A 12933-nucleotide genomic window follows, 5' to 3' on the forward strand; every position below is an offset into this window, starting at 1 on the left:
ATTTCTCTAAGCTTGAGGAAACTAAGGCAGCAAGAAGGAAAAGGGAAGATAGCCATGAAACAAGGGACTAAGTCTACCTGTGGCCTGTCTGGAAACTTTTGTAAAGAAAGAGGCACTGATGTAAACTCAGCCAAGCCTCCATGTGCAGCTATGTGGCCAGCTCTGTGCAGCCTTGATTGAGACAACAGTGTCCTCCCTGATCTTACATCCACACACCAACACTTCTTCTATGTGCTTTAGCCAAATCTGGAGATGAGAAAATAACAGGGTATCAAACAGTGGAGCTCTAATCCATCCCTAGCAGCCCTGAGCTTGGACACAATGCCACATGGGTAGGAAAGATGATAAATCAGGCCGGTGGTGTGGAGATGTGGGCAGTGAGCGGCTCACACGGTAGCTGGCAGCTGTGATGTGGGCTGCAGATGCTCCCAGAGTACCTTTCTGGGTGAGGGGATCCCCTTTGGGGCTCCATAAACCTGATGGCAGAGGGGCTTGGTGCAGTTTGCCAGCCTGAATGTGGATGGATCATGCCTGGGGGATCATGACTGTAGCCATGGCATCTAGTGTAGATAGGTGAGGCAGATGGAGAAGTGCACATCCAGCTCCCAGGAGCCCTGGGAAAGGCTTCCATTTGTGTCCATTGCCATGGCAGTGTGTGATGCTTTCCTGCCCCAAAGGGCTTGCTGGAGTCTCTGTGGTGAGGAGGGGGTCTCTGTTTTCTGTGTGCCTGTTTCTGTGCACTCACATGTGCTTAGCTGGCACTGGAGCTATGGGGAAGATGCCTGCCTGCCCTTCTGCTCCAGAGGAGTTTGAAGATAAATAAGGGGTTCTCAGGTGCATTTAGGTCCCTATGCTGGCTCTTCTAAGAACTAACCACCCAGACTAGCTTCTTTTCCCATCCTGTAGCCTTCAGCTTACCAGGAGATCTTCTAGTAGGACTAGGGGTAAAGCCAAAACCTGACTGTACTCAGCATAGCCCTTTTTCCCAACTGCTCACAAAGCTGGTCTGCTCCTCTTCCCTCTAAAACCAGCAGTAATTAGCTATGCTGTGGCTATATAGTGAACAGCAGGCTGGATTTGCTGTGTGAAGCCTCCCTGAACACCCATGAGACATCCTAATTACCTTGATTGGGTCATTATGATACAGGGTTGATGGAGAGATGTTGGAAAGTTGTCTTGCTTTTTTTTCTTTCACCCTGAGTCTGAGTGTGTCAGGAAAAGAGGGGGGAGGTCTCATTAAGATCCCCCCAAGAAAGACGTGTAATTTATTTCACACTGAACAATTAATGTTTCCCATGCTGTAGAAAGACTGAATATTAATTCCAGCAAATGGGTCCCCTCTCATTGAGCTGCCAGTGTTTGTGGTGTTAAATGTAGAGATTGTGTCAGTACTGTCTGGGGGCCGTGGCTTGGCACAACACGCCTCAGCCCAAGAGCAAGTGTTTATGTGCTTTCTTCAGTGGCAGCAGTTGGCTGGGGAAAAGTATCTGGACTCAAATAAAAGCAAAGCCAGGCAACTTGTTCTCAATCTGAGAGGTGATGTTTTACTCTTTCTCTTCTGAAGCAGTTTCCATATTGATAACATGACAAATTTACATTGCCAGAGCACTTAGAGGTCTAAGTTGGGGATTATGGGCTGGGAGGTTGTAATGACTTGATCTTTAAAAAATAAAAAAAGGTGGGGGAGGGGATTAAATCCCTGAAAATGCCTTGTGCAAGTTGAAATCCAAAGTCTTTGTTTATGAGCAGACAGGAAGGAAGGCAGAGGGAACCCTGATGTGAATAGTCTTCTCCTTTCTAAACCTGTTACCATTTCTCAGTGGGAGGGATCCGGCTGCTGGAGAAGGTGCACCTCCAAGAACCAGACTCCTAGTGGAATAAGTCAATAATAGCTTTGAGAAACTCTCATCAGTTATAACTTCACCCACTGTTTCCATCACCATGCTTATCCCTATCAAATGCTCTATGCCAAAATGCGTGCAAAAATGTTAGTGTTTGGCTTTCTGCGGTCAAGTCCCATGGGAGAAAAGGTAGAGGACTGCATCCCTGAGCCTGCAGTGGGTGTGAGAAGCGCTGCTCCTGGATGAGGCAGGAGTCTTCTCCTTGCTGTGGATGCCTAGGGAGAGCTCAGCTTTCTCCTCTGAAGTGTCTGGTGGAGCAGGGCATGGCAGACTGGGATTGCCAAGCTGTTGTGCTTCCAGCAGCATGTGTAGGAAGAGAATCCTAAGAGCTCCTGGAGACTTAGCAAAGGCAACTTAATAACCAAACACCAGAATAATTAAAATGATGTCACTGACTCTCAGCCTGCCTATTCTGCGAGTGGAAACCTGCAGGGGATAGAAGAGCACAGGTTGGAGGGAAGGGCTGACTCATCTGTTAACTTAGTTTTAAGTGGAAGAAATAAGGTTTAAGGCCTAAACCAAAACCTGTGTGTGTCACTGTTTAACTGAAGCTCAAAAAGTCACTGCCCCAAAGGCGTTTCTGTGGAGCCAGACCCTGCAGATCTCCTTTTCTCATGCGGTGCCGGATGATGATGCAGTCAGTACCTGAGGTAGAGTCCTCTCCCTGTTGTGCTAAAAACCCACTGGCTGCTGTGGTGTAAACTGAAACTCAGCCTGGTGCAACGGGCAGAACTTGTCTCTCATTTGCAGGGGACTAACCCTGTATGGACCTGCAGGATGGGGCCTTCAGTCTTCAGTGGTGCTTCTGTTGTTCAGCTGCTGTGCTTGGGGAGGGCGATGCCGGTGTAGTCTGACTTTGCTTTGGAGGAGGAATCCTTTATACAAAGGCTTGCCCCTAGGGAGTGTTGATGTGACTCCAGCAGCATTTAGAGATGGTGAAAGGTACTGAGCTGACAACCCCGGGGGCTTTTCTAACATGCTTGTCCTCAGCATATCCAGAAGTGCTTATGAAAGCACCACTCTATGTGCACCATCATGTCTCATACCGAAGTAAGCCACTTCTCAAATGTAACTTTGGAGTTGTTGAAGCCTGGCTTTACCCTTCAAGAGAAGCCAGTGCTGCTGCTCTCCCATGAGCCAGACTGGGAGATCAGGAGTGATGATTTCCATAGCCAACACTACCATACGGGTAGAAAGATGCTGTGAGAGGAACAACTGGTGAGTCCTGTACAATCATAGGAGCTGTTTCCAAATGGGATACAGGTAGGGAACAAAGGTTCTAAGAGCAGGTATCATCTCTTGTGCCCTCCTGCAATCAGGGTCTACATGTCTTAACCAAGGTTTTGCTTCCAGTGGTGCAGTGAGTTCACTGTTCAAATGCTGCCCTGTAAATACAGCTTCAAAATACATCTTCTGTTGCTTGGAGGCAACAAAGGGCCCTCATCTGCTGGAGGAATCGTCCAATAGGAGATGCGGGCTGTAGACGAGGCATCCCTCCCCTTTTACTTCTCTACTGTTGGTGAGACTTTCCTGTGTCCTGTCCCCTCTCCAGCCCCACAGCAGGGATGGAGCAAGTGGAAAGGCTGCAGGGGTGTGAGGGTTTAGCTGTTTGCTTTGCTGATGGGAGGTGAGTGAGGAAGGGCATTGCTGTGTGATCCCTGCATCTGGCAGGAGGACTAATGCAAAATGAGTGGGCTAGGAACATATCTGTACCTGCTGTGTGGCTCCTCTCGCACCTGTGAGTCTGTTGAATGAAATGCATCCAATTAGCAACTCAGGAGGACTGATGAAACATGATTAGTCAGGTTCTGGCTGTGTCCCAGGGGCCAGTGAGTCACCCCACCTTTCCCTCCTCCCCACACAGCAGCTGCCAGCATTGTGCTCACTCTCCAATGGCTGCAGCTTACTCCTGGGCAGGTTTAGCTGTGCAGAGATTTCAGCTGAAGAATGGTTTCTGGGGAAGGATGCCACCAGCCTGCTGCCTGGCAGGGCTTTGGGGACCTCAGCTCCAGCTTCTAATTTGGGCTGCCTTGGCAGAGCTGTGACTGTGGGGAAGGCAGGAGTATATTTTACTGCCCAGTGTGGACATGGGGATCTGCATAGTGGAAAAGAGGTAACTTGGAAGGGTCAGCCAGGGACTGAATCCTGTAGCAACCAGCCAAGAAGGCTCTGTCGCTACCTGGGAAAGTTGGAGTGAAAGTAACTGGACCATCTGCCCCTCGTGGGAGTTTATCAAGAGCAGAGCTGTGACATGTGGCTTCAGTTGCACCTCTAAGGACAAGGAGGGGAAGAAGAGGGGGTGGAAAGTGAACCCATCTGTCTTCTTGCTGTCTGGCAAGGCAGCTCACGAACACACAGAAAAGTGGTGGCAGAAGGAGCTGAGGAAATTTGTCTCAGGCTGTTGATCTGAACCACCAGATTGAATAGTTTCTTTCTATCACCCCTTGGTTTTGGGGGTGTTTTCCCCCCTGTTATTTAGCTGGATTTCCCTGAGTTTCCTTCAAGCAAGAGAGACAATGGGCTGTGTATGGGGGCAGGACTGCAGGGAAACGTGTGTCTTATCTCTGTGCCCTTCTCACCGTGCCTTTCAGACGAAAGCGCTTCAGCTGCCTATCTCTGTACGTGTAGCTGTGTCCTTTTCTACTTAGATATGCCTTTTATTCAGGCTCTGCAATCAGTAACCGAGGCACTGAGACAGGGGGATCACATAATAAATACAAAGAGCGGAACAGACAAAGAGGTAAAGCTGAACACAAACCAGAACGTCAACAGACTCTCCAACTTAAAAAAGCCAGCTCTGAAAAATAGAGAAAAGGGGTAGGATGGTTGGAATAGGTCACACCAAGGTGCACAGAGACTGTATAGCTACTGGAAGTCCTTACCTTAATCCCCTAGGTAGGGGGACACCTCCAAAGGCCTTTGATCAAAAGGTTTGTGTTCAAAGGAGAGGCTTTTGTTCATCTTTCCCTGTGCTTTGGGGTGATTTAGGGAAGACGGCGAAAAGCTGTCTGTTCTTTGCTGGTTTCCTTTGTCTGTACCTCTCTTCCCAACATCTCAGCATCCGCAAGTATCTGCCTCCTTGTCTTCCCAACTTGCTACAGCTTTTATGGATATATACACGCATATATATATGGAAAGGGAGGGGAGCCCACAGCCAGCATTTAGACCTCTGGACTAGGAAAACCCTCGGGGACAGGCAGGAGGAACATGAGGCAATGGAAACTATGAACTTTTGCAGAGTGGTGGGAAGTGGCAGGTGCTTCTGCTGGGACAGCAGCTAAATGGGAAGCCTTGTCCCTGGTGTTGGTTCCAGGTCTCACTATCATGGCTTTCCTGCTCATGTAAATGAGACCTGAAGGGACTTCAGCCTGGGAAGATGCCTGTATACTGTGCCTTGACTTCAGTGTTATGAGATCTGGAAAAGGTCTACCCTGCAAAGACCCTTTCCAGTGTCACACCAGCTGGTGCTGACCACCCTTCTTAGCCCCCATGACTTTTAGCACATGTTTTGGCCACACTGGGTCAGACTGACTCACTTAAGACGGGAACAGACTAGTTCAACCATAAACACCTTTCCTGTAAGCAAGATACCATCTTCAATGTGCTGCTCTCTGAGTGCCCTGATAATTTAGTCTGTTTTCACTTCTCTCATGCTTTCCTCACTGCTACTATTAAAGGAGGAAAAAAACCCACCCAGCCATTACCACCTCCTTTCACAGAGGAGTGTGCCAGTCCTCCCCTTAACTTCCTTATGGGAGAAAGGTAACACAATAGCTTCCCTTGTGCTGAGAGCAAGTCTGTCTTGGCACATCATACATCTTCCTCGACCTTTGTGCCTGAGCCCTTTGGGGAGAGGGCTGACCAAAGAGCAAAGCAGCTCCCTGAAAACCAGCACAGGTGAAAATTCCTGGCAGTTAAAACAGGGCAAAGATTTTTCAAGTCATAAAGCTTGAAAGCTCCGTACATGTCTGGCTTTATTTCCCAGGGAAATGGGGGTGAAAAGTTGACAAGATACTGTGCAGCTGCAGTGTAGATATGCCGCTAAGGTTGGGTGCAGGTTGACAGAGTCTGGAATGAAAATACAGAGAGATACTCTGTTATAAAGCTTATTCAATGACTCAAAAAGCAGTGCACCACATCTGATGATGTCAAAAGTGCTGGTGCTGCACACTGGCCTGCTTTGATCACCAGAGGTGAGTGAATGGCTGTGTGCTCTCTACAGGGTGTAGACTGAAGTATTGGCTGTACTTAAAAACACCTGCGAGTGTGGTGTGTGTGTGTGTTAGCTGTGCCTGTGGCTGGGGAAGTCCTGTGCAGGTGACACAGTTTGCTGTGTAGCTGTGTAAGGGTGAATTTCTGTTCTGGGTATACCATGGGTGGCTGGTAGCATGAAACCGTAAGTACAGGAACAAATTCTTTTGTGCTGTTTGATGCTTTTAATTCCTCTTTATATTAAATTCATCTACAGTAACCAGTTCCTCCATGTTTGACAAAGTGTTGAACAATGCCTGCATGGTCCCCTGGGAGCCCTGCATAGGCTATCAGTGTAATCCCTCGTGTTTAGCTGATCTGTGCTGTCTTTTCTCTAGTCTTTGTAATGAGCAAAGTTATTTCCTAATCTGTGACTGTTAAAGCTGCACATACAAGCCATGGACATTTAATTTTTCCTCTTTTAACTTTATAAAGCATTTGTTACTTTGAAGAAGCTGCACAAGCAACTCTGCTTCCTCTGAGCTGCCTTTTTGCATCTTCTCGCTCCACAGATCTCTGCACATTGTGTTTTTTGTCATGTTTAAAACCCTCTGCCTGGGGTTCCCCAACGGCTGTGCAGACTGCGAGGCAGAAGAGCAGCATGAGGAACTAGCAGTGTGAAAATCAGCTCATTGGCATGAAAAGCCACAAAGCTGGTGTTAGTAGCAGTAGTTTTGAGAATTATTTGCAGTCCCTTGAAGCAGTGCAATTGTTATCTGCCTGATTTTGCTAGAAATATTTGGGATTAACATCAAAATTAGCCAGTCTTTTAAAATATTTGGCTGCCAAACAATACAGCCTACTGGAAGCAGATGGGGCTGGACCAAAAGGCCAAGTGTCAGACCTAAGCGAGACTTGTGGCCGCAAGACCTTTTTTGTCTGTTTTCTTCTGGGATATGAGCACAGCCATCAAAGTTTGCAGGTCAGATTTCTTACCAAAAATAAATACATGACACTGTGTTTCAGAGGTTCAGGTTTTGAATGAAGAAGCTCTATATTGACATGCTGCTTAGGTATGCTGGTCAGGCCAAGAGGCGGGGAATCACTAGGCAGTGTTGTTGATAGAGGCTTTATTCTTCTAGGGTGAACATTTCCCCCTTGAAATCCTCTTTCTGTCCTTTCTCTCTTTTCCATTCATCCCTCTGGGGGGACCAGTGTTTTGTGTGATAGAGTCCTCCCATGCAGGGGTGGAAAGAAGCAGCAGTACACAGCATCTCATAGGCCAGGGGCAGTGTAGGAGCAGAGCCCTGCAATGAAAAAGGGACGCACCTGGACTCTTGGAAGTGGAAGCTTGTGGTTCAAACGCTTCATCAAGAATTGCCTGAAGCTGCTGCTTTTCCATCAACTTATAGATCTGAAGGCTTTTTGCTGCAATCACTTCAGAGTGCCCTAGTGAACAGCCACAGGCAGTGAACGTGGGGAAAAGTCCTCCAGAAACTGAGTCTGCTGGGTGGATTCTGGTGCCAGTTTTAGACATACACTAGCCTCTGTTGTGCTATTGTTGTTGACAGAGCTGCTGTTGCGACATGGCTCTTTTGCAGGGCGGATGGCCACTAAGAACTGGCGCTTGAAGGTCTCACTGAGGGCAATGTAGAGGAAGGGGTTGAGGCAACTGTTGGCATAGCCCAAGCTAATGGCAAAGTTGTAGGCATAAAAGAAGGCCATGGACGGTGTGTCAATGCCGAGGTGAACCAGCTGGAGGATGTAAAAGGGAGCCCAACAAATAAAAAAGGCAGAGCAGATGGCAACTGCCATGCGGGTGACTTTCTTGGTACGTACCTGGAGGCTTCTCTGGGGCAATGGGACCACAGTGGTGGCCATGTGCTGAAGGATCTTAAAATAGACCACACAGATCACAATCAATGGCACAGCGAATGCCAGCATGAACTGATAGAGCGTGAACCAGTAGATATCAGTCTCTGGGTTGGGAAGCAAGAGAGCACAGCGGACAGTCCCATCCTCCAGAGGCATAAGACCTGCGTACATCCATACGGGAATGATGGTCAGGAAGGAGAGGAGCCACACCAAGCAGATAACTAGAGCTGCAACACATGGGGTTCGGACATAGGTAGATTTTAGAGGGTACACAGTTGCCAGGTAACGGTCCAGTGTCATCACTGTAAGGATGTTGGTGCTGGTGATCTGACTGTTGGTGTCCAGGGCAGTGATGATGGTGCACAGGGGAGCTCCGAAGTACCAGGAGCCATTGCCTAGGAGCTGGTGGATGAGAAAAGGCATGCCCAAGAGGAAGAGGAGGTCCACAATGGAGAGGTTGAAGATGAAAATGTCAGGCACGGTTTGTTTGCATCTCAGTTTCTTCTTCTTGACAATAGTGTAGATGACAATGAGGTTCCCCACAATGCCCAGGAAACAGATGATGCTGAAGAGACTGGGCATGATCACGTTGGTGTATGGTGCTGACTTCTCTGCTACTGCCAAAACAAACCAAAGCCATGAGTGCAACCCAGAGGCAACCTCTTTACATCTCTGTGTGCTTGCCCTGTCCTACAGCTGGATCCCCTTCAAAGATGTAGCTTGGAATGATGTTTAAGACCCTCCGCTGTACTGGAGAGGCTTAGCTGGGGATTTGACGCTTCCTCCTCTACCACCCAATGCATGCAGCACACCACCTAAATCTGGCCATGTGTAGACTTCTTTCCTAGGCTGCTCTTATGTACTTCTGTCTTGACCTGAACCTCCCCAGCTCTTTTGGGGGGACTAAAGTCAGGTTGGTGTGCCTCTGCACTTGCCAGTGTCTGACAGGGAGTTGATCGTATCTTTTCTGACAGGGTGTGTTGGGTGTCCACCCATTTTGAGGGGAGTGGGTAAGGCAGCTGGTGCTTTCTATATCAGAGAAGTACGCCTCTATGTGGGTGCCAAAATCTGGATATAGTCAATGCTCAAGCTGTTGTGTCAAAAGTTTCAGATCATCTCCTGGGTGGTTTATCTGTTGTATGGTATGAGACACAGAGTTCATTGACCATGCAGGCAGATAACTAATGCTTATCTAAATTGTGAGATCTGGGACTGTACCCTGGCTGTGTCCCACCTCTGTTGTCAGGGTTAGGGCAGTACATGTGCTCCTTTTCATCTTCCTTCCCTGTCCTTCTCCCTTCCTCTAGTTTCTTTTCTAAAAAGAAATCCATGTGTGTGGCCAGACAGGGGTTTGGGAGTATGTTTCAGAGTGGCCCTTCAACAGGGAATGTCCTAGTCGTACATGGAGGGGGGAAAAAAATAACTTAAGCTTGTTGTCTCTGGGTTCTGGATGTAAGTGCATTTCAAAGGTAAAATTCTTGCCTAATAACACATAGCTTATTAGCATTGATGCTTGACTGTTGATGTTTGGGGTGAGAGGCCCAAACATAATCAAATAGCATTTTGAAGCTGCAAGCCCTCAGTAACAACCAACAGGGATTTCTGTTCTTGGGTACGGAAGGTGGTGTCTAAGGCACTGATTGTGGTGTGCTCTGTTCTGCAAGACTGTCATGTGCAGTGTGTGATGGAGTCTTAAATCACCTTCTCAACTGAGGCAAATCTCATTACTCCTCTGCTATGGGACCTGATTTTTTTCTGGGGAAGGCTTTGTGTGAGTTATTTGTGTGGCTGTTACAAAGACATGCATGACAGCCCCCGAGCCTAGACTGCATGTGTCTTTCATTGAATTGCAGATGATTCAATGTGGTGTTAATTTGAAATACTTTCAGTCACTGTACTATTCCACCTCCTTAGCAGCCTGTACCTGTAGAAGTGGGGAGGTCTCCTCCAATAGAAACTAGGGGAATCTTGAAAATGAGATTAAGTGAAATAACAGATACTCATAAGGTGTTGTGTGCCAAAGCTGTATCTATTTGCTGAGGTGGTATTTGCTAACTTTGACCTCTAGAATTCTTGAGTACAAACTTCTCCAGATTTACTTTGGTGTGACATAGAAGCTTGACTGAATTGGCAAGACAACTGGGGCCACGTCACTGGCCTGGACAGTGGCTGAAAAAGTGTGTACCATATCAACTGTATGTAATATTTCAGTGCTCTTAAAGTGGCACCTGATGAGCTGCTACTGCCTCAGTCCTTCTGGCACTACAAAGCAGCCAGCTTAGGCATAAGCAAGGCCACGGTCGGAATCTGGTAGAGCTGTTGTAGCACTATTTTATTGTAAAAGCCTCTGGGCAGATGACAGAAAGCAGCCAATGAGGCAAGTACCTGAAAGTGAAAGCCAGGCTTGGTTGATAAGACAAAAAAGTGTGGTCCAGGCCATTCATGGGCTTCTAAATGGTCACTGTTCCTCCTGGCTGCTCATTAATGCAAGGAAATGCCCCGAGTTACGTGGCTTTTGGCAGATAACATACTGTCATCAGAACCCTATGGAAACTTTGATACTTAGAATCATAGATTCTTACTTATCTTAGAATCATACTTACTCTTCAGTATCCAGCCTGTGTATACCCTGAATGTCCAGACACATCCTGTGCCTCCTTAATGCTTGAAGATGGCAGACTAGAAATTGGAAGACAACAGCTGTGGTCCTGCTATTCTGCACGTAGCTATTATGAGTTCTGTTCTCCTCTCTAGTCCCAAACTTTGTTATGAATGTGATGGGAATCGTTTGTATGAGTGAACCATAAAGGCCACTTGTTTAGCTGGAAATTGGGACAAAATGTCCTGTTCCTGCCATGCAATCAATAGAGGGCTCATGATGACCCTGTAACACTTGGAATGAGCTCACCTGGCCTAGTGTGCAAGCCCAAAGCTTCAGGTGAAAAGCACTCTCTATAGTGCTGTAGCATCTTTCCTCTTGGTATTGGTACAAGCAGGACTTTCAAGTGTTATTAGCTGGAAGCTAGTGTGAAGCTGTAGTCTGTGTGTGTATTATGGGCTGGAGTCAGAAGTGCATGACTATCAAATACTCAAAAGTTATCTCTTTTCTAAAGCTTCTTTCATCTTGAGATATGGTTGAATCTGAATTTTCGATGCTGCTTCTGTGCACATCTAAGTGGCTGTACTTTGTTTACTGAAACAGCTACTTCAGGCATTGATTTGTCCTTGCTTGTAGATCTGTGGCTGCCTCTTTAAAAGTCCCAAAGTGGACTGCACTATGTGAACTGAATAAGGACTTTTTTTCTCTAAGGTGATTGTCCTCAGCCATGCCCGTATGCATAGGAAACTACTATTTTACTTTCAGAAGGAAGCATCTAAGGCACACTTTCAGTTTATAAAGGACTTGCTGGTGGAGAGGGAGTCAAAGATCACATTATAAAACACCTTCTGTTGAAGAGTTTCACCAACTTGCACCATTGAGAACTGGTCTGCCTGACCTTAAACCTTGATTTAGGAACAGTGGTAGTATGGAGAAAAAAGGAGATTGGTGGGGACCTCCGCTTCCCTTTCCAGCGATGTCTCACGTTCTGTGCCTTGTTCCCCTCCCTGTCTAGCTGGGCTCTTTCATCTCTTCTCTGCAGCTAAAACCAACAGGCTGCTGGAGTTATTACTGTCTCACAACCAACAGGTAGCGAATCGCTTCAAGCCCCTGGGCCGAGCGGCGGTGGTCGGGCTTTATTTTGGTGCTGTACGGTGTCCCGGGAGGGAGGTCGGGGGCGCGGGGCCCCTCCCCAGCCCCCGGCAGGGGTTGACCCTGTCCTGCCCGCCGTGTGCCGCCCCGCCCGGGGCCCGGAGCTGTCCGCCCTCGGGTGCTGAAGGCGGCTAGTTCCTGCCGGCACCCCGGGGGTGGGGGGCTGTGGAGGGGGCTGTGCCCCTGCCCTCAGCCTCTCCCACTTCATGGGGTACCTCCCGGGCTCAGCGCTGCAGAACAGCGCAAGAGGTATGTGCAGGCGGGCTTTGCCCCGCAAAGCTCCCCACGCCCCGGCCCCAGCACCAGCGCCCCGCCGGGGAGATGCGCCTCTGCCGCGCGCAGCCCCTGCTCACCTGAGCCGTTCCGAGCCTCCGGCGCGGTGAAGTTGCGGGAGGAGTTGGTGGGGGCCATGGCAGTGAGTCCCGGTAGCAGGGATGGAGAAAGTTGGGCAAGTTCCCTCGGCGGATCCGCGGCAACGATGGGATGGGGGCTCCCCCTCTCCCCGCCCGGGCAGACTGGGGCCGAGCAGAGTGTGGGAGGCAGGAGCCCTTCTGCAGCCGGCGAGCAGAGCCTGCGGCTCGGCTGTGCCGCGCTCCGCTCGCCCACTCCCGCCCCTCCGAGCCCGGAGCAGGTACTGACATCAAAGAGCAGCTGACTCCGCCAGCCACGTCGTCTGAGAGCATCCCTCCACCGCCGTCGAGTGGGAGGGAATGTCGGCGCTGAGCGGGGCCGGGGGGAGCTGCCTCCTCGCGTGGGAGGGGGCCGACCCCCGGCTGGGGGCTCAGCAGTGCCTCGGTAGGGTTGCAGCGGGTGCTCTTTCACATCGCTTCCCCATGCCGCCCCCGAAGGGATGGCTAGGATCTGTGCCTTCCCAATTACAGCCATCCTGCTCTCGCTATCGTCAGAAGAGGAACAGCAGATTTTGCCTTTTAAGTAGCTCTGATCTCCTGCCTTCAGTGTTTATCTTTCTTGCAGAGACACTTGCAGTTTTCATCCCTGAGTCACAGGCACATCCCCACTAGTGGGGCTGGGGAATGTCAAGGCACCAAATTACCCACTGAAAACTCTGTTGCTTTGACCCTCTGACCCCTCTAACTCCAACCTGAGACACTTGTAACTAATTCTCTGCTGTTTTCTGCTGTTCCGCTTCTTGCCACAGCTCATTTGCTTCCTAGCTGCTGAAATTAGCTCTATTGCTAGCTCAGATTCTATTTG

General features: G+C 49.0%; 1 protein-coding gene across 1 annotated transcript; it reads right to left on the reverse strand.

Moving 5' to 3' along the window:
- Positions 1-7541: 7541 nt before the first annotated feature.
- LOC128918021 (melanin-concentrating hormone receptor 1-like) lies at positions 7542-12401 on the reverse strand. The gene is given in 3 exon segments (XM_054221857.1): positions 7542-8584; positions 12072-12212; positions 12215-12401. Coding segments are annotated over 3 exon segments (1371 nt in total).
- Positions 12402-12933: the final 532 nt, after the last annotated feature.

Source organism: Rissa tridactyla, chromosome 15, assembly GCF_028500815.1.
Source record: "Rissa tridactyla isolate bRisTri1 chromosome 15, bRisTri1.patW.cur.20221130, whole genome shotgun sequence".
NCBI lineage: Eukaryota > Metazoa > Chordata > Aves > Charadriiformes > Laridae > Rissa > Rissa tridactyla.